The 19,928-nt window shown below is 37.8% G+C and overlaps 1 protein-coding gene across 2 annotated transcripts; it reads left to right on the top strand.

Moving 5' to 3' along the window:
- The first annotated feature begins 37 nt into the window (after nt 1-37).
- LOC306889923 (lysosomal proton-coupled steroid conjugate and bile acid symporter SLC46A3) lies at nt 38-4,090 on the top strand. Of its 2 annotated transcripts, none has more exons than XM_079449316.1 (6): nt 38-271; nt 445-644; nt 1,451-2,315; nt 2,901-2,984; nt 3,299-3,455; nt 3,842-4,090. In XM_079449316.1, the coding sequence occupies exons 2-6, from the start codon at nt 456-458 to the stop codon at nt 3,936-3,938; spliced, it is 1,392 nt and encodes a 463-aa protein (XP_079305442.1). In that variant the 5' UTR covers nt 38-271; nt 445-455; the 3' UTR covers nt 3,939-4,090. The 2 variants fall into 2 exon arrangements, with proteins under 2 accessions (XP_079305442.1, XP_079305443.1); XM_079449317.1 differs by having other exon boundaries at nt 78-237.
- Nucleotides 4,091-19,928: the final 15,838 nt, after the last annotated feature.

The following is a 19,928-nucleotide window of genomic DNA, read 5'->3' as shown; positions in this document are numbered from 1 at the left end:
TTTCAACTACTTAACCCGCCCATTTGCAATAATTGGCAGCCTAGGCAGCCAATCACTTAGACTTGTCAAATTCGATTGACCAATCACATTTTTACGGGAAGCAAACCGCCCTTTCATAAATTCGCGATTAGCCGTTTCATAAACAAAGTAGAGACGGTTGTCATTGCAACAGCAGCACATTACAGAACAGTGACAGCCTAAGAGAGAAACTTCTAGTGCATACTTTTTAATGAAGAAGTAAGTCCTGCATCTGTTTGCATTGCTTTGCAAGGTAGGTTAACGTTACTGGTAGCTGTCCAAGGTTGCCAGAGTTTGACATCTCGAACTCAGTGTCAGGACGTTGTGGATGACTTTCGAAAATACTTAAATATCACCAGTTATTGAATTTAACGTGTATCCGTCAGACCATGTGCCTAAATTGTTTTCTTTTATCCCCCTGCACAGCATTCGGCAGAATGAAGGGACTTTACTTCGTCGAGCCGGTCGTGGGGATTTACTCATTTGCCAGTTTCATGCTTTATCCTCTGGTACAGCAGTACGTGTATCGCAGACTGTGGCTGGAGATCACAAACTCATCATATCCCGTATCCGACAACACTTCCCCATGCTCCGCCAACAGCAGCAACAACACCGGCCAGCAAGAGGTAAACTAGTATCACCACACACGTTTACACATTTCACATGTCAAACACAACCAGCGCGTAGGTCCCAAACAGTGTTTTGACACACAAGTCACTTTTTCATTAATTTTATTAATAAGAATTATTTATTTAAAACCTAGCGATAACTGATAAAGCGAGTTGGTCAGGTTCACGCAAGTGTCATATAGCAAAGGCGTAGTTTTACAACGCAAATACCATTATGAACATTTGCCATGGTTTTACTATAGTAGCTACATATGTAATAACAATGTTTTTTTTGCGGATTGATTTTCATTTGTATTAACATACAAATAAAACAAATGATTATTTTATGATGTGTTTTACTGGATTTTTGTTTCATGTTTAGGAAAAAGTCATTTTAAAATATTAAATAATAAAAATATGTCTTGCTTGTAAAATTTTGCTGTCACCCTTTCAAATACATACTACACTTTATTATCTACTGAAACATATTTCATGCAAGTATGGCTTAAGTTTCCAAATACTGTTTGTATAATTATGTGTATGAATTCTCGGACCATTCTCTGCTGCAAGTCATGTCAGTCTTAGATAAAAATAAATGTTCTTTAAATGGATTCAATTGTATGGTTGTGACCTCCGCCTGTTTTTGGTTTAGAAGACAGTTTATGGTACGTACAATATACAGCACACACATCTGTTTTATTTCCTCTTTCTGCTTTCATAGCTGCTTGGAGCGTGTTTGGACCGTTTTGTAATAGACTGCAAAACATATGTAACAACAACATTATGTACACACATCTGTTTCATCTCTATTGGTTTGTTTTCAGGAGGTGCAGAAAGCGGCTTCACTGTTTTCCGTGTACAGTGAGTTGTTTTCCCTGATCCCTAGTCTTGTGATGACCCTTCTCCTGGTGGCCTACAGCGATCAGCGCGGGCGTAAGATGACCATCACCATGCCGCTCATTGGGTCCCTGATCTACACATTTTCCTTCCTGGCTGTGTCTTTCTTCGAGCTCAACATCTACCTCATCATTGCTGCCAATTTCGTAAGTGCCCTCTTTGGTGGCTTCGGAACCATGCTAGGTGGCTGCTTCACCTACGTGGCCGATCTGTGCAACAACGGCCAGCAGAAAACCCTTCGGATGGCTGTGGTAGACATGGTGATTGGCTTCATGGCAGGTGTGGCGGCAATCTCCACGGGCTACTTTTTGAGAACGGCTGGGTTTAACTGGCCTTTCTTCACATCTGCCATGTTACAGGCGGTTAACTTGTTATATGTCATCTTTATCCTGGAAGAAACCAAGGTGGTTGATAAGTCAGAGATTGGGGCTTGTTGCCAGGCCATGCGGAGACTTACATCTGGTATCTATAACCTGTTTGCAGGAGGACACGGTAAAAGAAGTTGGATTCTTGTCTTAATGATATTGACATTCTCCACACTTTTGTTTTCCAATACTGGTGGCCTGTCTGTGATTACGCTTTATGAACTCAATAAGCCTCTTTGCTGGAGCGAGATTCTTGTCGGCTATGGCTCCGCGGCCTCCACAACTGTGTTCATTACTAGTTTTATTGGTGTGTATATGTTCTCCCGCTGTCTGTCTAACATAGCCATCATCTACATTGGGATGTTGTCGGTTGTTATAGGCATGACGGCGACAGCCTTTGCCAAGACTACGCTTGTGATGTTCTTGGGTAAGCATGTTCACAATCTGAAACAAAGGCCTATTCATTTTAATTCGACACAGGCTATTCTGTTTTACAGAAGTTTTATTTTTGGGTGAACTGTTGATTTAAACATAGTAATAAAATCTGACCCGTTCATTTTCATAAGCCATCTCGTAAAATTGTTATGAATTATCATTACAATTGCCGGGAGAGTGTTAATGTTTTTATCACAACATTATAAAATGTATTACCTGAGCAAACAGCTGCTCCTGAATTACAACAACATGGCATATCTTATCGCATTTTATGTTATTATTTTATGTAGTTATTGAGTGAACTTAGTTTGATGAATTACTATTAACTGTGCTTTGATTGTCACTTTCATTAATACGATTGTCAATCTGGACTGTTAATATCATAAAACTTATATTAAAAATTAAAAAATTAAATTTTCAATATACAGTAAATTAATTCTCACACATATTTATTTGGAACAGGCAGTGTGTTTGATTAATGTGCCATAAATCTGCTAGTAAAACATATAAAAATGCACACAATTATCAGAGGCCTTGTTTGTGTAGTTAATGTGAATATTGATGTGTTTGCTTACAGTGAGGATTCCTTCGATGTTTGCTATCATGCCGTTTCCCATTCTGCGTTCGATGATGTCAAAGGTTGTCTCAAAGTCCGAGCAGGGTGAGATACTCTCAAATAATCACTGTTCCAAAGAAAAACTCCTTATACAGCAAGAAGTCATATGATCTCTTGTCTTCTCAAGTGTTTTTGCTATTGACTATTTACACTAAAGCAGGAGTTTATTCCAACTTTCAGTGCTGGAAATCCTGAAGCACCTTATACATAAAAAAGTGTTTTAATCATATTGCATTATTTACAGTATTTGATTTTAATGCATATTTAACTTCTGCTTGTATACTTGGACAAGGAGTCATTTGCATATATATATTCTTATTCTTTTGTATTGCCATCTATAGTGTTTCTTGTTTTATCAGGTGCGCTATTTGCCTGTGTAGCTGTTATGGAAAACCTGACCAGTAATGTGGCCTCTGCAGTTTTTAGCAGCATCTATGCAGAGACTGTGGTGTGGTGTCCTGGCTTTATCTTTCTGTTGAGTGCTGGACTCTGCATCATTCCAATGAGTCTACTTGGGTAAGAGCTGTGGATAAACGTACAACTAGTTACTGTACTACTAACATGCATTTAAACCAGCACATATAATGTTGCATACCCCTTAAAGGCTATACTGGCATAACGGATTACAGGCACAAAACAGGATATCCATGAAATCTATGGTATTTTAGGTATTTATTGTTGGTACAGTAAAATAAAATCTGGAAACTTTGGCTTTAGCTCTGGATGTCCAAGTCATGTGGGTTAATGTTTAAATAAATAAGGCAAAGTTCCTTATTTTTGAAAAGCCAGATGAGGTTTACATTTCCTCCTTTTTAAATTCATGATGGTGATATTTATTTTTCTGCACGTCATGTGTTATTTCTAAGAAAGCTGACTCACTCTGACTATGTATCCCGCTTCAGAATCCTGAGGTGTATCCATCCAGAAGATTCCAATGACACTGAAGGACTCTTATCAGAAGATGAGACTGAAGCCTCAGAGGATGCACTTGTGGCATAAGACTTGCCCTGTATGTTCATTTACTCAGACACACAGAGTATGTTTGATTCATCTCATAAAATGAGAACTGGATAATAATGATATTTTACATTCAAATATTTTTAGCAACTGCCAAAACTGATTCACCAAAATAATGTATATAGAAGTGTTTTTAAGAAAGGTCCGCTTAAGAAGGGGTTGGATTTACATATTTTTAAAGGGACTTTTTTATTGAGGATATTGCAATTGCATGATGTCATCATCTGATTAATTTTCAAATATCTATAACCAGATTTCCTGAGGAATCATTTTGCCTCGAATGCACTTTAATAATCGGAGGTTTGGGCTGATGTGCAATAAGGTTTATGTTTTAAATAATTTCATATTGCAGTGTCATTAAAAGTTCAGCCAGTAAGACCTGACCTCCCATTTAAGATGTCTTTAAGCTTTAATGATTATACTTGATTGAACAGCTCTTCATCCCTGTTTATTTAATAACCTTTATTTGAAGCATTTGAGATTGTGTAGTGTTCAAATTGGAGCATTTTTATTTTTTGTAACATCTAGCTACCAGCTTATAAAGCCTAGCAACACCGGGCTTTAGACCCTTAGAACATCTAGCAACCAGATAAACCCCCCCTAGAAACTAGCTAAAATATCTAAGCAATGCCTAGCAACCAACTTTTAGAACTTGACACCCAGATGAAACACCCTAATGTAGATCCTATCAACCAGGTAAAACATCTGGTAACAACACTAACCAGATGAAAACCCCTAGCAATTAGCTAAAAATCCTTAGCAATGCCTGGCAACCAGCTTCTAGAGCCCAATAATGTTGTGATGTGGGCCTTTTTTGTTTTGGTTGAAAGATGTGCTGCATTCTGGATCTTTTGCATGGCCTTGTTTTCATATAATTGAGGTTTAGTAAGAAGTTGGATTTTCAGCTGCTGCCCTGATGGCCAGTGTTAGCAACTTAAATTTGATACAGGATCAGGTTGTTTAATATATTGGGTTATTATTTGGCCTGCAGAGATAAAAATGACAAAGAAATTCCCTTGCGATGTCCAGTGTGGTCAGCAGGGGGCAGTATTGGTCTGTCTAAACACCATATTTTCCTTTGTCATTACTTATATATACTTTAAATTAAACAAAGTTGAATACTGAGAAAACATACTTTATAGACATGTTGCTATTTTATGTTTAAGCTATTACTTACAAATGAAGATTTCATTGATTGATACTTTCAATATTGTTCTTTCAATACTTAAAAGAACCTGAGCCTGAAACATTCGATGTCTGTGTGTGTGTGTGTGTGTGTGTGTGTGTGTGTGAGTTTGGCTATATCTGTGAGAAAAAGTATGTAAAAGTGTAAGTGGTACTCCCTATTAAAAAGGCTCATAAGACAAATAGTGTGTAAATATGTGTGCAGGGTCTAGAAAATGGCATTATCCAAGTATGAAAACAATTTGGTGCACTACAATATGGGCTATGAAAGAAACATTGTCATTTTAATACAGAATATTATAAAACAGATTGTTTGGGGGGAAATTGTATGAATACTCAATTAAATTAAAATAAAATCCACAATTGGACTAAATTGGTTGTGATCACAATACACCATCAAAATAAAAGAATGGAGACATCCTGCATATAATGTACATTTCTGTTATGTCTGGTTTGTCATACTCCCCTGTGAGTTTGATTCTCAAGCCCCCGTTTCTGAAACGATAAGAGGTCATAGATCCACAGCTCTAGTAATTGTGTAGTCGAACTGTCTACACAGTGAAAGTAAGATAAATTTGAAGTGGAGGGGCAAGTGGGCTTCTCTGGTTTCCACACTGAGGCTCCACATCGCTGACTCCACATGATCTACCTCACCACAGACTGCCGTCTCCCCCACACTCTCTGTTTATCTCTATCCCATCGCTTTTTTTCCATGCACCCCCCATATAGACACATTAAGTTTATTTAATATTTATTCAGATGCGTGCCACACACATATGGTTCCCTACCCTTATTCGCGAAACCCCCCCATCCCCTGCTTGTGGTTGGTTAAGTCAGATAACCCTCACACCCACACGCCACCCTCAGGGATGAAAAGCACCCACGCTCAAAGCAAACAATTAGACCAGTCTCCCAATGGACACATCTGGTGCTAGTTGAATACAGATGTCTCTGTATGCCACCGCACACCCCAGAAAAGGTGGCACATACGGAACAGCGTGACTGTCAGTAATATTCACAGGGCGGGTACAAAAAGAGGTCACTAAGCCAAACAAGAGCTTTTTGGGACCTCAACCCCAGCTTTTTCCTTTGTAATATTGTTAAACTTCAGCACAGTTCATTAAAAAATGTATATTCTGTTATCATTTATCCACCCTCATGTCTTTTCAAAACCTGTATATGACTCTTTCTTCTGTGGAACACAAAATGGAAGTCAATGGAGGCCAGTGGTTTTTAAATATCTTCTTTTGTGAGAGGGTGAATCAAATATGAAATAATAAACATTTTGGGTAAACTATCCTTTAGATGGATAGTGCCACAATTCGGTAAAAGAAAATCTCTGAGGAGACAGACCTGTATTTCAGAATCGTGTGTCTGAAGAAGCTGTTAGATTCTGGCAGCCGTACCTGTTTTGAACAGTCCTCATGATCTGCTTTCCAAAGGATTAAGTCTAAATCCATATATTGAGTAATGACCAGATAACAGCTTTAGCGTGTTCAGATTTATGATTTAAATTCTGCTATTGGCTGGCCGGGCCCACTACACCAAGATCAGAAACAGGTATAGTTAGTTATGTCTTGAGTCACTGAGAGAGTGCCAATACAGTCCATGGTGAAAATATCCCCTGCTGTCAGAAACCGATATGAGAAGAATGCATTTTAAACCTCTTTGGTTTGAGCGAAGGCCAGCAGCCTTGTTTCTGGTAAACAGCTTTACTGTACTGTATGTCTGTTGAATTGTGACAAGTATAGAAAGTTGTTCTGTTGACCTGTGGTGTATGTAGATTGAACTTGCTCATTCTAAGGTAATAAAACATAACGCTTCAGTATGTAAGGTCTTTATGCACCTCTGAAGACAAAGTATGTATATTATGTTTCATTTCGGGCAGTACATTGCTCAGTGGTTAGAGCATAGCGCTAGCAACGCCAAGGTCATGGGTTCGATCACAGGGCTTGCTCATACGGTCATTCTAATTTATAGTATAATAAAGCATTTACCAAATGCATAAATGTAAAAGTAAAATATTACACATAGGACCTTTAACACTTTAATTCATGTTGTATCCCTGCAACTGTGTTTCATCACATTCACATTCCTTTTTTCCTTTTGTTCCCTTAAAAGGTCAATATTTTTTGTGTGCGTCTGATGCTACGCAGTGTTTGCTCTCCCCATGTAATTTCTTGCAGGATTGTTTGTATTTAGCTGATGCTCTAACAGTGGGTGAACGCTTTGTGCCTCACCCGTAATTACAGTGTTTCAATGCCCTGAAGCTCGGCTCGACGGGAGGGTTACTGTTGCATCTCTTACCATTTAACTCTCTGTGTCACTTCAAAGAGACAGACACATACTACATCTGTCTTATGATTGTTTCTCTACGGTTAGGGTATAGCAAGTTGTTTGTGCATGAACATTAATCATTTTATCAATTTAACTTATTTGTGCACATTACAGAAGTTTTACACATTCAGTCCACATTTACTTTTATTATATGGTAAACGTTTCAAGCTTTTTTAGGCTTCTTTTATTTCCCCCCTCATGTCATTTAAAACCCGTTTGACCATCATTCTTCTGAGAAACTCAAAAGAAGATATTTTGATGTTGGCAACTAAATAACCCCATTGACCTCCATTGTATGGACATAAAACCTCAGAAACATTTCTCCAAATATCTTCATTTGTGTTTCACATACTGTATACAGGTTTTAAATGTCATGAGGGTTAATAAATGATAACAGAATTTGGATTTCTTTTCCATAATATCAAAGGGTATGGAACGACATGAACGTGAACGTTTCTTTAACCTTTTTGCCCAAATATTATTTATGCCGACCGTGATTTTGATGCCAGCAAAGCACAACATATCCTGAACTGTAACGCATTGCCAGGATATGCGGAGGGTAAACGTCCTTCTGTCTCCCATCTCCTCTCCACCCCAACCACACTGCTGTTACAAATTGACAGGCTATTTATTTTCAGTCTCAAATATAGATCCGCAAGCTGCCTTTCAAACCACAGGCCCGGTCCGCCACGGGCCAGCGTGTCTCTTCCACTCAAGCCCGATCTGAGGCAGCTCAAGACTTGGTCGTTCTCACCCCAGGAGGGCTGAAGCTCACATGGACCTCAGGTTAGTCTGGACACAGCTGCTTCATCTCCTCCAATCTTGCTGGAAGTGAGTCCTTTTTATAGCAAAGGAGTGGAATCCATCCAACATCCTTGCGTGTTTGGAGTGCATTATTCTTGCGATGCCTCAGATGTGGCTTGCATTTATAGGAGATTTAAATAATTTTTTATGTGCAGTGCGGAATAAATAAATGTACGTTTTTAATCATAAGCAATGCAGACTTGCTGGATAAAACCAAGACAGCAATGAAATGATAAATGAGTCCAGGTTTAGGTGCTATAAATCAATTTAATCAATGGAGAGAATCTCTCCTGTGGATAACAGCATCATCAAATCAAATATATTAACAACTCTCAGCACCTTCACGCTTGACAGTCATGAAAAGGTTAGTGTGTCAATCAATAAACATTTTATTTTGCTCATGTCTCCGTTCGTGGAATCTCTTAATGTTAGAGTATGCTATGCACTGTATCCTTACTGTTCAATCCCTGCATGGCACTTCATTGTCTATTGATTTCTGCTTAGATTTTGCTCAGTGGGGAATAACAGTAACATCTCCCCGCCCTCTTTGAGTATTAAAAGCTTTTGTGTTTTTCCGTTTAACAACCCTTATAAATGTGTATGGTACTGGTAACATGAGCGTAATGATGTTGTTGTATAGTTTTTACACTGTCTATTTAATAATACATAAAAACAACAGGTTCAGTAACGTATTTGACAATAACTGCCATGCTGATTCACTTAATATTTCATAGTATCTATTTTATACTTTTTTAATACATTTTCTTTCTAGAAAAATATATATACACTTTAATTGTAAGTGTACAGTACATCATCATAAATTTCATCAGTGTACATCAAAATGCAGTACTATCATATATTAAAATACCATGTGTTTCCGTGTTCATAGTGAAACTTAAGTTAAAATTCTCAATATTTGTATTTTGTGAATAATGGCGAGGTTTCATTGAACAATGATGAATGTTTTCCTGCCTCCCATTTATACACAGTTCCTCAAAATCCTCCCTAAACATATTACTGCTGCCCTCAAAACACTCAGGACGGCCTACTCCCACACCCTGTACACACACACCCCATAATAAAACATGTCATGTCAAAAGTGGCAAAAATATTTGCGGTCATCAAAAAGCTGGCGATAATATATTCACTTACAACCGACCTGAAGTGTTTGAGTGAAGAGAAACTTTTTTACACCCCACTGTGGATCCTCTAGGTTAACCTCACTGAAACCTTTTCAACAGCTGTCCATTTCACTTTCTACAGACGAGTGCCAAGGATACGTCAGCCTCTGTATAAAGACCGTCTTTGAGAAGAACAGAGGAGTCATCCGCTTTGATATTTGATATATTGCACGGCAGGATGTATGTAGTGCGTACTCCATTAATGAACTTATTGTTGAACTTATTGCAACAACACTTTGAAATAGTAGGAGGGTTGGGAAGATTGTTTATATCAGTGGTTCTCAAACCGGGGCAGTGGCCCAATGGGGGGCCCCAAAATGGATCCAGGTACAGATTTTGTGGCATTTTACGAAATAAAGAAATGTATTGTATAACTGAATATGTTTTTGGTTTAATTATAATTCTAAGATTAAGATTACAAGTCTTTATTTGGGGGTCCACAAAGCGATGCACTCAACGCAAAGGGGGCCTTACAATGAAAACGTTTGAGAACCACTGGTTTATATGTATATTTACTTGATTCTGTAAAATGTGTTGTCATCAAACGGGAGGGAATATTGTAGAGTGAGACAAAACAACCATCCCACAAAACACCACAGAATTTGTAAAATTTGGCTTCCACGTCCTTTGATGCCTTTCACTGTTGTTTTTGCTGGTGAATAATGTCATGAATAAAATAATTGTCAATTAAGAAACAATACAAAACAAGAGAATAAAACGTAACGCTGAAGTCACTAAACATAAAATGAACACAAATGTAAAAATATTACTTTTGTTATTAGAACAATTTTTTTGTTAAATTAATTGTGGTTTAACGTTAAATTAATCATTTAATGTTAAATTAATTGGTACATTGTGATTAAAGAAAATCCTAAACAATATATTTTTGAATTACTACTAATATTTTATTAAATTTTTTACTATGAATGAGGGTGACATGACACTGTACTTCATAAGGAATGACCCTCCGATCCCATTTCATGTGTTTTTGTACCACTGCTTGTATTCCACATAACCAAGAGTCTTATATCCTTCTATTGATTGCATTATAAGCAGTTGGCAGTAAGAGCCACATCGAAGACAAACTCAATGGTTATGTTTTGCAAATATTTCCTGTTGTTTTTAGTGGCCGGGCCGGTTCAATAGAAAATCACAGCTCGAACCACATGTCCAAGTAATTTAGGACAACTATGGGTGGATCACACGCAGACACGGGTTGCGTGATTCGTTCATATGCGCTTTTCCTCCTTCTGATCTATTTTGATTGCCCGATGATCAGTCCTGTGGCCAGATGACTGTCTCACAGAAGCAAACCAAATAATGCACCCTGCTTAGAAAATCCCTGCACCACAGCAGGGTACTGGATATGTTTCCTGCTACGCCAGATAAACCGAAGCCACATCACAGATGCCTTCTTGCCGTTTTGATGAGAGCACTGTGGGGTTTTGACCGAATCAAACTCACTTCGTAGTCAAACTACTGTGGTTTCTGATGGACTTCTGTTCCTGATACAGTTCCTGGATCCACCCAAAGTGGAAAACTAGCAACCGCACCCTGAAGTGACCCAAACAACACAGCACGGCATCATGGGAACCATCTCAGTGCTTCCGGAAAAGCCTCCCCCTTTCCACAGCTTCCGAAACACACACACAAAGATATTAATAACTTTGTTACCCGTCTTCCTGGTGTTAGAGGAGTGAGATGAACATGTCCTCAAACACATTGACTCCTTTCCAAGATCTCTAAAACCTCCCCTCACCCACTTTGCCTCCTGCCTCTGTCTGTGGTTTCCTTCCAGTAGTGTAATAAAAAACGAACTCAGCGTTTCCCTGCTCTTAGGCACCTGGAGTTGTGCTCCCTCACCAACATGCTCTGCAGGACGGTTTTATATAAATGAACAGAGCCAGCGTTACACAGGTGGCTTTGGTTCATATGGCCAGCCAAATCTCTGCACTGTGATGTATTTATTGCTCTTTGTGTGAATCTATCATGTCAGCGTCCAATGAGCATTCAATCAAAAAAGCAGACCAAGGTCAGAGAGTTTTTTCACGTCTCCATTATTCTGTGTTTGATGTTTATCACACAGCTGTTAGGAAGCAGGTTTCATGCCAGAGACCTCTCTGTGTTTTGGCAATTCATACTCATGGAGAAATGAATAAATATTGACACTTGCTGTGAAATCCAAGGTTTCTATAAGTGATGTAATGTTAACAATATAAGATAACCTGAAGATTTATCACTAATGAGCTTTTTTTTGTGATATACAGTACGTTAGTAATGTTATATACATTTACATATATAAAGGGACGTTTTACCCATTCAGTCATCATTAATTCACCCTCATGTTGCTCATGAAGATTCTTTTGAGATATTTTGAGAAATGCCTCAGTGGTTTTGTGTCCGTCCAATGGAAGTCAATGGGGGCCATTGGCTATTTCAATGGATAACTACAACTTATTTGATTCTTGATGCTTGAATTGCCTCCACTGATAGTGTAATTTATTTACACTCGCTGTTTCTCTTAAATATTGTGTAAAAAATTGCATGCAAACAAAAACTTTGTCCAAACAAAACCTATAATCTGCAACACTGGACTTTCAAAACACCACTGAGATATAAAAAATGAAATGCACTTGCACCAGTTTCTTGAAAGAAAGCAGGACGTTGTAAACACAAATAAATCTGTTAAACAAGTCCCAAACGTATCAGTGTGACAGTATGTGTTCAGCGCTGTGTGCCTCTGCCAAATGGCAAACAAAGTCAGAGGAAGGGTGGGAGATAAAGTAAACTCCAATGAACAACAAAAGCTGAATATTTTCACATTTTCGATTTGAAAAGCACTTGATGTTGCTTATTAGCCCAAGAACTGCATGTGCAGAGGTGTGAAGTTCTCAAGTTTTATTTTTAAGAGCTTGTTGATTATATTTTTTAAAACTGCTAGTGCATTGAGATGCCCGAAGAAATATGTTGGGTGTTCGTTTTTTTGTGTTCTCTGAATGAAGTTCACAGAAAAATGGAAAGTACAAAAAAAAGAAATCTTCTCAGTTTGACTAAGCCATTCCTTTTGGTGTCCACTGTCTCCCAAAATATTTTCAGCAGATATTTTTAGCATGTCAGTATGAGTGTGTAACCCACGAGCGGTCAGCTTGTGATGTGTGCACGGCCTGCCGGAGTATTTAGAGTGAAAACACCATGCAGCGTTTTACCAGATCAACGCACACAATCCCCACTGCAAATTAGAGTCTGGGCTATGTCCTGGACTTTTTAACTTTCAATTGGACTCTTTTTTCTGGTGCTGTTAAATAAAAACAGACCATTGTGGCAGATCCGTTTACAAACACGTGGCGCACATGTAAAGCCATGCATGAACCCAAATGTCCGATATTACATCTGATAAATGCATACAGTATAGAAACTCAAAATCTCTAATGAGTAAATCTTAGTAAATCTGATAGCCGCTGAAGGCTGTGGATATGTTTTAATCATACATTAAGGATCTGGATTTATGCCAGAGCGTGAGAGTTAAAGTGAAACGTAATTCTGGGCATTTTCCATAAGGTAATAGTGAACAGCCTCTGTTCAGCCTTATCAGTTTAAATGCTCAGCTGCTGGAAATGATATGTATTTTACGTCAATTAACAACTACTTTGGGGAAATATGAAACGTTACAGTAGTGTGATTAACCTGTATGCAGCACAACATAAGTATCCCCTTACTGTAAGTCAACACAGTTTTAAAGTCCCCATGAAAAGTTAAAAAAATTGGCTTTAGCATGAATTTGTTAGCCTAGGGATTCTTTAACCTATTGTACTCCAAAACATTGACAGCTTTCACATTAAGAAGATATGAGCATTCAAAACTTACAGTGTCCCACTTCAACTAAATGGGATCAACTATTCTCATGACATCATTCTGCACTACTTGGAAGACAAATAAAATAACTTTATTTTAAGACTACTTGGAAGACTACTTGGACGACAAATAAAAAACTCAATTTTTTTCCTATTTGCACTTTAATTTTGAATGTCAAGTTTAAGCTAGTGAACAGGCTTTTGATAATTCTTTAACTTGTGAATAATTTGTTTGTTATTTTGTTTTACAGGGTTAGGACATTTTTGTTAAGGTTGAGCCTGATGCATTGTACAGTTGCATACAGTTTGTTCAGCGAAATTCAGCAATTTTACCTTAGTATCAGATCGGTACTCTGTATCGGCCAATACTGAATCTCAGGTATCGGAATCAGAATCGGAAGCAAAATGTCTTATGTCTTAAAGGAAATGTTTACCCAAAAGTCTAAACTCTGTCATCATTTACTCACCCTCAAGTTATTCCAAGCCTGCATACATTTCTTAGTTATGTAAGATATATTTTAAAGAATTATGGGAATTAAACAGTTCTGGGGCACCATTGACTACCATTGTATATATTTCCCTGTAGTCAATAGTGCCCCAGAACGGTTTAGTTTCCAACATTCTTCCAAATATTTTTTTGTGTTCAGAAGAAAAACACGCTGAGAGCTGGATTTCTTTGCAGGTTTTCTGGCAACCTTTACACAAAACACTCTGAGTCACGCCAAGAATCTCCTCTCTTCCCATGTGGGTGTCCTTCACAACTCCTCTCTCTCTCCCTCTCTTGCTATTAAGAGTATAAGGCCAGGTCAGTTCTTTTGTTAAAGCCAACTCACAAACAAATCATGCAACATTCCGAATGCCGTTAAAACTTTATGCCTTTTCTTGAGTTATTGCAGTCGGCCACATGATGTGAGGTCATTTAAATTGTTAATACATTTGCTCAAGCAGTAAATTTGCTGGTGTGCTGTGAATAATTTTACAACAATGACGGATCTTGTTTTGTTGTTCAGAAGTATTGTATATCACTGATGCTTTGTTCCCCATTATGCTCATTGACCGCTAAACTGTAAAAGGTAAAAGGCACGATCTTTTTATTCCATTTTGTACAGTCAAATAATGTACAGACTTTTGATCATTTGAAATGTAAAGTAATAAATTTATCTTTGGCATTGTTGCAAAGCAGTTTTACAGTAAAAGCATGTCAATACAAAATACAATACAAAACAATATTATCGTTTGTTTTAGATGTAATGCAACATGTATACATGATTTATCGCTGTATTTTCCACTTACAGTGCTTTTTTGTTTGTATCTCGTTTTCCCCGCCTCTCTGAAACGTGCAGATGTTTTTACAAAGCTCGTCGCTCTGATAAGTGATTATAGATTGACGTGGTTACACGAGGCGTTTCAGGCATGTCTGGGTGAACATTTGCTATTAGACAGAATGCATCTTTTGTTCCGACACTTTAAATTAGCAATTTTACGTGTCTAATACATACATGGGCAACTTATAACACACCAAAGACACAGAAAAACAGCTATTCGTGCCTTATGACCCCTTTAAATTTAAACATAAGTGCTAGGGTTTTAACCAATGGTTGCGTTAAAAAAGGTACAAACCCAACTGTTGGGTTGTTTACCCAAAATATGTTGTGCATAAGGGCAGTAAATCGCTTACCTGCTCATTCTTCTCCACAACTCCTTCCTGATGGAACATTCAGAACAGGATATTTCGTATTAGCACCTATCGTACTATTGCTCTTTTTATGACATATCGCTTGTAAGTCGCTTTGGATAAAACTGCTAAATGACTAAGTGTAAATATGTTTATTAATCCATGGTAGGGTCAAATATGGGCATTTTCAAGGTGAATTTAACTAATTGGTCCCTTTTTAACCCAACCAAGGGAGAAAAACTGCATTTTTGTATATGTACGAAATAAATCCTTCCCATGGGGTACCTATTACAGTACATTTACCAAGACATTTCTACCTATTTGAAATTACAGAACAATGTAATTTCTGTGAATCTTAACTTGTTTGATTTCCCAATGGCACAGAAATAAAACACTTCATTTTTACGACTGGTGTGTTCTCAGAGCAACTAAAACAAGGTCATGGCCAGATGATATGAGAGAGGGAAAGACCCACAAAATTTTACAAGACAACAAAAATGTAATCCTCTAAATAAATGTCTATCTACTATTCTATTGTTATATTATTGACAGCACCCCACTTAGCATCATTGCTCTTCCTCTCTCAGCAAAAGGTGATGGTAACTGAGGAGAATTAAAGAGATGAAAAGAGAAGAGGAGACCATGTAGTCAATGGAGACGATGATCTAGGCACTAAAATGGGAACCACCTGCGGGTCGCCATGGTAATTTTCCTCACTGCACACTGAGATGAAACATGGTACTGATTATTTAAACTACCCTTCTGAACTTGCAATCCTTGGGGTATTTTTATTTTTCAACCCAAAATGATCTCGAAATTAAGAGCTTTTACCACAGACACTTTTTAGTAGAGCCAGAGAGATTATTCTCAAGATTTTGGCTGGATACTTAAACGCTTTTCGGCTTTCACCCTCAGCTCATTTTTCTGCCCCTCCCTTGTTACATAAAACTGCCCCCCACCACCACCCCAAATATATAACCTCACAAAAAGATCACATTGATGTTTATGTTTTTTACTTTTAATGTTTACTACATGCTGTTAGTGTTCAGTAGACAATAGAATATTCATTTTCTCCTTTGTTTAAACAAACAAAACTAATTTTATGGTAATTTCCAACAGTTCAATAGAAGTCTATTGGGACAAGATATGTTAAAAGATATCTCCAGGAACTATTTTTGGAAAGCACTATTAATTGTTTCATAGCAAAAAATGTAAATCAAATATTTAAGCTGTGAAGGTGCCTTACGTGTATTAGGTGTAATTTTCCCTTAAGTGTGCCCTTAAATATACTTTAAGTTATTCTCCTATTGTCTTTGGACAAGGGAAATCACCCCTTAAGTGTCATACTTAGGGAAAGGTGCTTTATGCAACCAGGCCAAGGATTAAGGGGCAAATGTACACTTATTACTTTTAATAAAACTGTATTGCAGAATATCTTCAACTTTTCAGCTGCTTAGTTTAATGTGTTGGTCTATGGAAATGTGGTGTACACATTTTGGGTGTTTTTTCTCTAGTTGTATCAAAAACATAATATGAGGATAAAAGATCAGGTGTGCCAGTGTGTGTGTTCTATTTTTGATCTCTTACAGCCACATCACAAGACTGCATATGAGACCTCTCACCACAACACATTCGCTGAGAGTTAGTGATCATTAGGCACAAAGTAGGCCTACCTCTGTTTAACATCCCATCATGCTCAATAAATCAACAGGCAAAAATTCAACACGTTCCCCCTTCACTCAACGAAAAAAAAATAATTACCCCTGAAACACGGAGAGCCCACATCAGAGGAGACCGATGTGTGAAACTGAAACTGGGAACAATTCACTGTGATTCAGGGGGAGATGTGGGCCTCATAAAATGGCCACCTTTTGGGTTTTATGGATTGTGTGGTCACCACAAAAAGCTTATCGGAAAATCCTGAACTTGTGTTGTAATATTCGGGACTAACATGTTCTGTAAACACTTTATGTTGAATACACAAATCATAATAAATGACTTGGTACTGAAGAAATAACGTTTATGCTGGTTTTGTGGATTTAGTTCATATTTTAAGAACACAACCTAGCGCATATTATTATATTATTAAAATCCCCAAAATGTATGCAGAATTAGCATGAAAGGTTACTGAACTTCTAATGTGATTATACTTTCCGCTGCCAATAATAAAAGATCTAGTACACACATCATTTAACTGATTTTTACCACGGTTAAGTCCACAGATGAATCCAGCAGCTGGAACAGGAAAGCTTTGCACACGTGTGTCCGTAATCCAGTCCAGTCATATGTGGCCCAGATTTAATTACACAGAGTGTGAATATATAACATGACTTCCTCATTCTTCATTAGCCGCCATGCTTCAAACAATTTCCTGCCTTTTGTTTTATGTTCCACCTCATTCTTGAGAGAAAGGAAATGAAGAGCTGTCCTGCAACAGGTAAGCCTCTTTTTTCTCAGGTCATACACAACTCTAATGGCACAAGTCAGGTCAGTTCAAAGGTCAAAGTCCATTCACTCCATCACAAATCTATTAAATGTTCAAATCCAATCTGGGTCACTTTCACGAGGAATGTCCTCTAAGCCCAAAAGTACAGCAAAACGAGTAGGCGATATGTTTATGAATGTGTTCTTGCACCCCATTGCCACTTCAGTTACTTGAACTCACCTAACCCTTATGAACCAAAGCTGCCATGCTTCTCCGCCATGTTCAATCTCGATCAAGCTCTGTTTATTTTTGCTAGGGACTACCAGGCTTGCCATGGAAACCTGGTCCTATGTGGTTTATGGGCTAATACATAGTAGAATATCACTGAAATAGCCCACTGCATGATAATTACAGAGCTTGCAAATCGGAGATCCCTGTGATGTGGACGGCTAGTCAACCTCTAAGTGGTACAGCAGATCTCCTAAGTATTAAACAACTACCTCGCTTTTCCATTCAAGGCTATCTCTCCGATGGGAAACACAGAGTATTGATGTAACTGTTGACCACCGCGTGCTCATGGCGAAATAGAGCAGACAACAAACCAAAAAGCAGACCCATACTCTTCCACGATCTACATTACTGATAAAGGGAGAGGAATAATAATGATTCGATTTATTGATATAATGGCTGGTTGTATTTGTATGTGATAGAGCAAAGGAACAGGAAAGACATGTACAAACTCTTAGCCAAAATCATTGTAGAAAAAGCACAGCCAACCACTGGTTGCAATTTAACTGGTTAAATAGCAGTGTGCTCACAAATGTTTACCGCAAAAGGCTACTACTTTGAGGACAAGCAGTGACAGGAAAATTATTTGGGAATTTGTGCTGGTATTGAGAATTTCCAGGCTAATACTAATGGCTTTGTAGAAATTCTGACTTCACGTAGATCTTTGCATGTCAAGTAAATACATTTTGTATTCTTTTTCATTATTTGCTTGCATTTACAATCACTGACATTTCGAACCTTAGAATGACAGTATGACTTTCTTCCTTCTTTTCCGCAGAACATAAAATATTTTTGAAGTTGGTAACCGAACACCACTGGATCCCATTGACTTCCATTGCATGGACACAAAACCAATGCAATACATTTGTGTTCTGCAGAAGAAAGAAAGTCATACTGTCATGATTCTGCCGCATCATGTCATATTTCTCTTGGTTTAGTGGCAGGATCATGACAGAACCTCATGTTTAATGTGGAGAGAGGCAATTTATTGTTGTTATGGCCTTCCATACACTCTCTCCGGTCTCGTCTCTGTTCCCATCCTCTCGGTACCTCGTCATTGATTCATGCCCTACACCTGTTCCCCTCTTGATTTGCTCCCTTATTTAATGCCCTTGTGTCTTCTGTCTTCTGCTGGTTCATTGTGGTTGTGTGGTGAGTCCATGTGTTTTGTTAGTGTAGTCATGTGTAGTTTTGTAGGTAATGTTAAAGTTTATTTAAGTCTTGTTTAAGTGTAGTTAGTCTTAGTCCAGTCATGTTATGTATCCATGTTTTATGTTACGCCCACGTGGGTCTATGTTTTATTATTTATTAAATCTATGTTAACCCCTTGTTACACGCTGTCTGCACCTGTCCATGTCTCACCACCTGAGTTAATGACTCATATAGTTTTGAAATGACAAGAGGGTGAGTTAAGGATGACAGAATTTTTTATTTTTGGGGGATTACTTTAAGGTTTTTGTTTGAGGTAAGAGGTCAAGCATTTCATCTATTGATTTTTCGAGGAACACCTGTTTTTAAGCCTTATCCACTTGTAGTGTTGATAAACTGCAAGAGAGATAAACAAAAGATATACACCCTGAGCTTAAGATCTTCCACAAAAATCAGTCTGTTTTGAATAATAATCCTTGAGCTCATATTTGTGGGCATGAGAAAATTTCTTGGCAGAATTTCATTAATTCAGTGTTTTCGTTGTGAAATGTAATTGGATTTAACAAGTGTTATCAACTGTAGAACACATGTTTACTGTGCAAATGCAGTTGTCTAAATATTTGGAAGACTATAAGCAATAGGCCTGAAAAATCCAATGACTAGATAAACGACGAGATCTTTACTGTATCTAAAATAAATGGCCTATTTACATTCTCTTCTGTCCACCCAAATGTACTGTGTAACAAATCTACTCCGTCAAGTGCATACTTGAATGATTAAACAGAAGTAAACATCTGTTGAGGTCTAAGCACTTTAGCTGAATCTGTGAATCACTGTGAAGAGGAGAATAAGTACTATGGTTTTTCAGTCTACTCTGACTTCTTGCACCTGTTTTATTGTAAACTTACCGTGCACAACATGGTATTTTGAACATAAATTACCGTCATAAGTTTTGTCATTTCATTATATGGAGCCTTTAGCTACTATGTGAAAAGCTTTTATAACAGGTTTACTGTAAACATGTTGACATGAACTATAACTTGTCATGTTGCCAAATTTCCAAACATTCTTCTGTTC

This window comes from Barbatula barbatula (genome assembly GCF_947034865.1).
Source record: "Barbatula barbatula genome assembly, chromosome: 24".
In the NCBI taxonomy this organism is placed as follows: Eukaryota; Metazoa; Chordata; class Actinopteri; order Cypriniformes; family Nemacheilidae; genus Barbatula; species Barbatula barbatula.
The sequence above is the reverse complement of the archived record's forward strand: the minus strand, read 5'-3'. Positions and strand labels throughout refer to the sequence as shown.

Coding starts and splice junctions, on each gene's coding strand:
- LOC306889923 (XM_079449316.1), top strand. CDS start 456: ATGAAGGGACTTTACTTCGTCGAGCCGGTCGTGGGGATTTACTCATTT. Junction 2,316..2,900: donor TACGCTTGTGATGTTCTTGG/GTAAGCATGTTC, acceptor GTTTGCTTACAG/TGAGGATTCCTTCGATGTTT. Junction 2,985..3,298: donor TGTCTCAAAGTCCGAGCAGG/GTGAGATACTCT, acceptor TTGTTTTATCAG/GTGCGCTATTTGCCTGTGTA.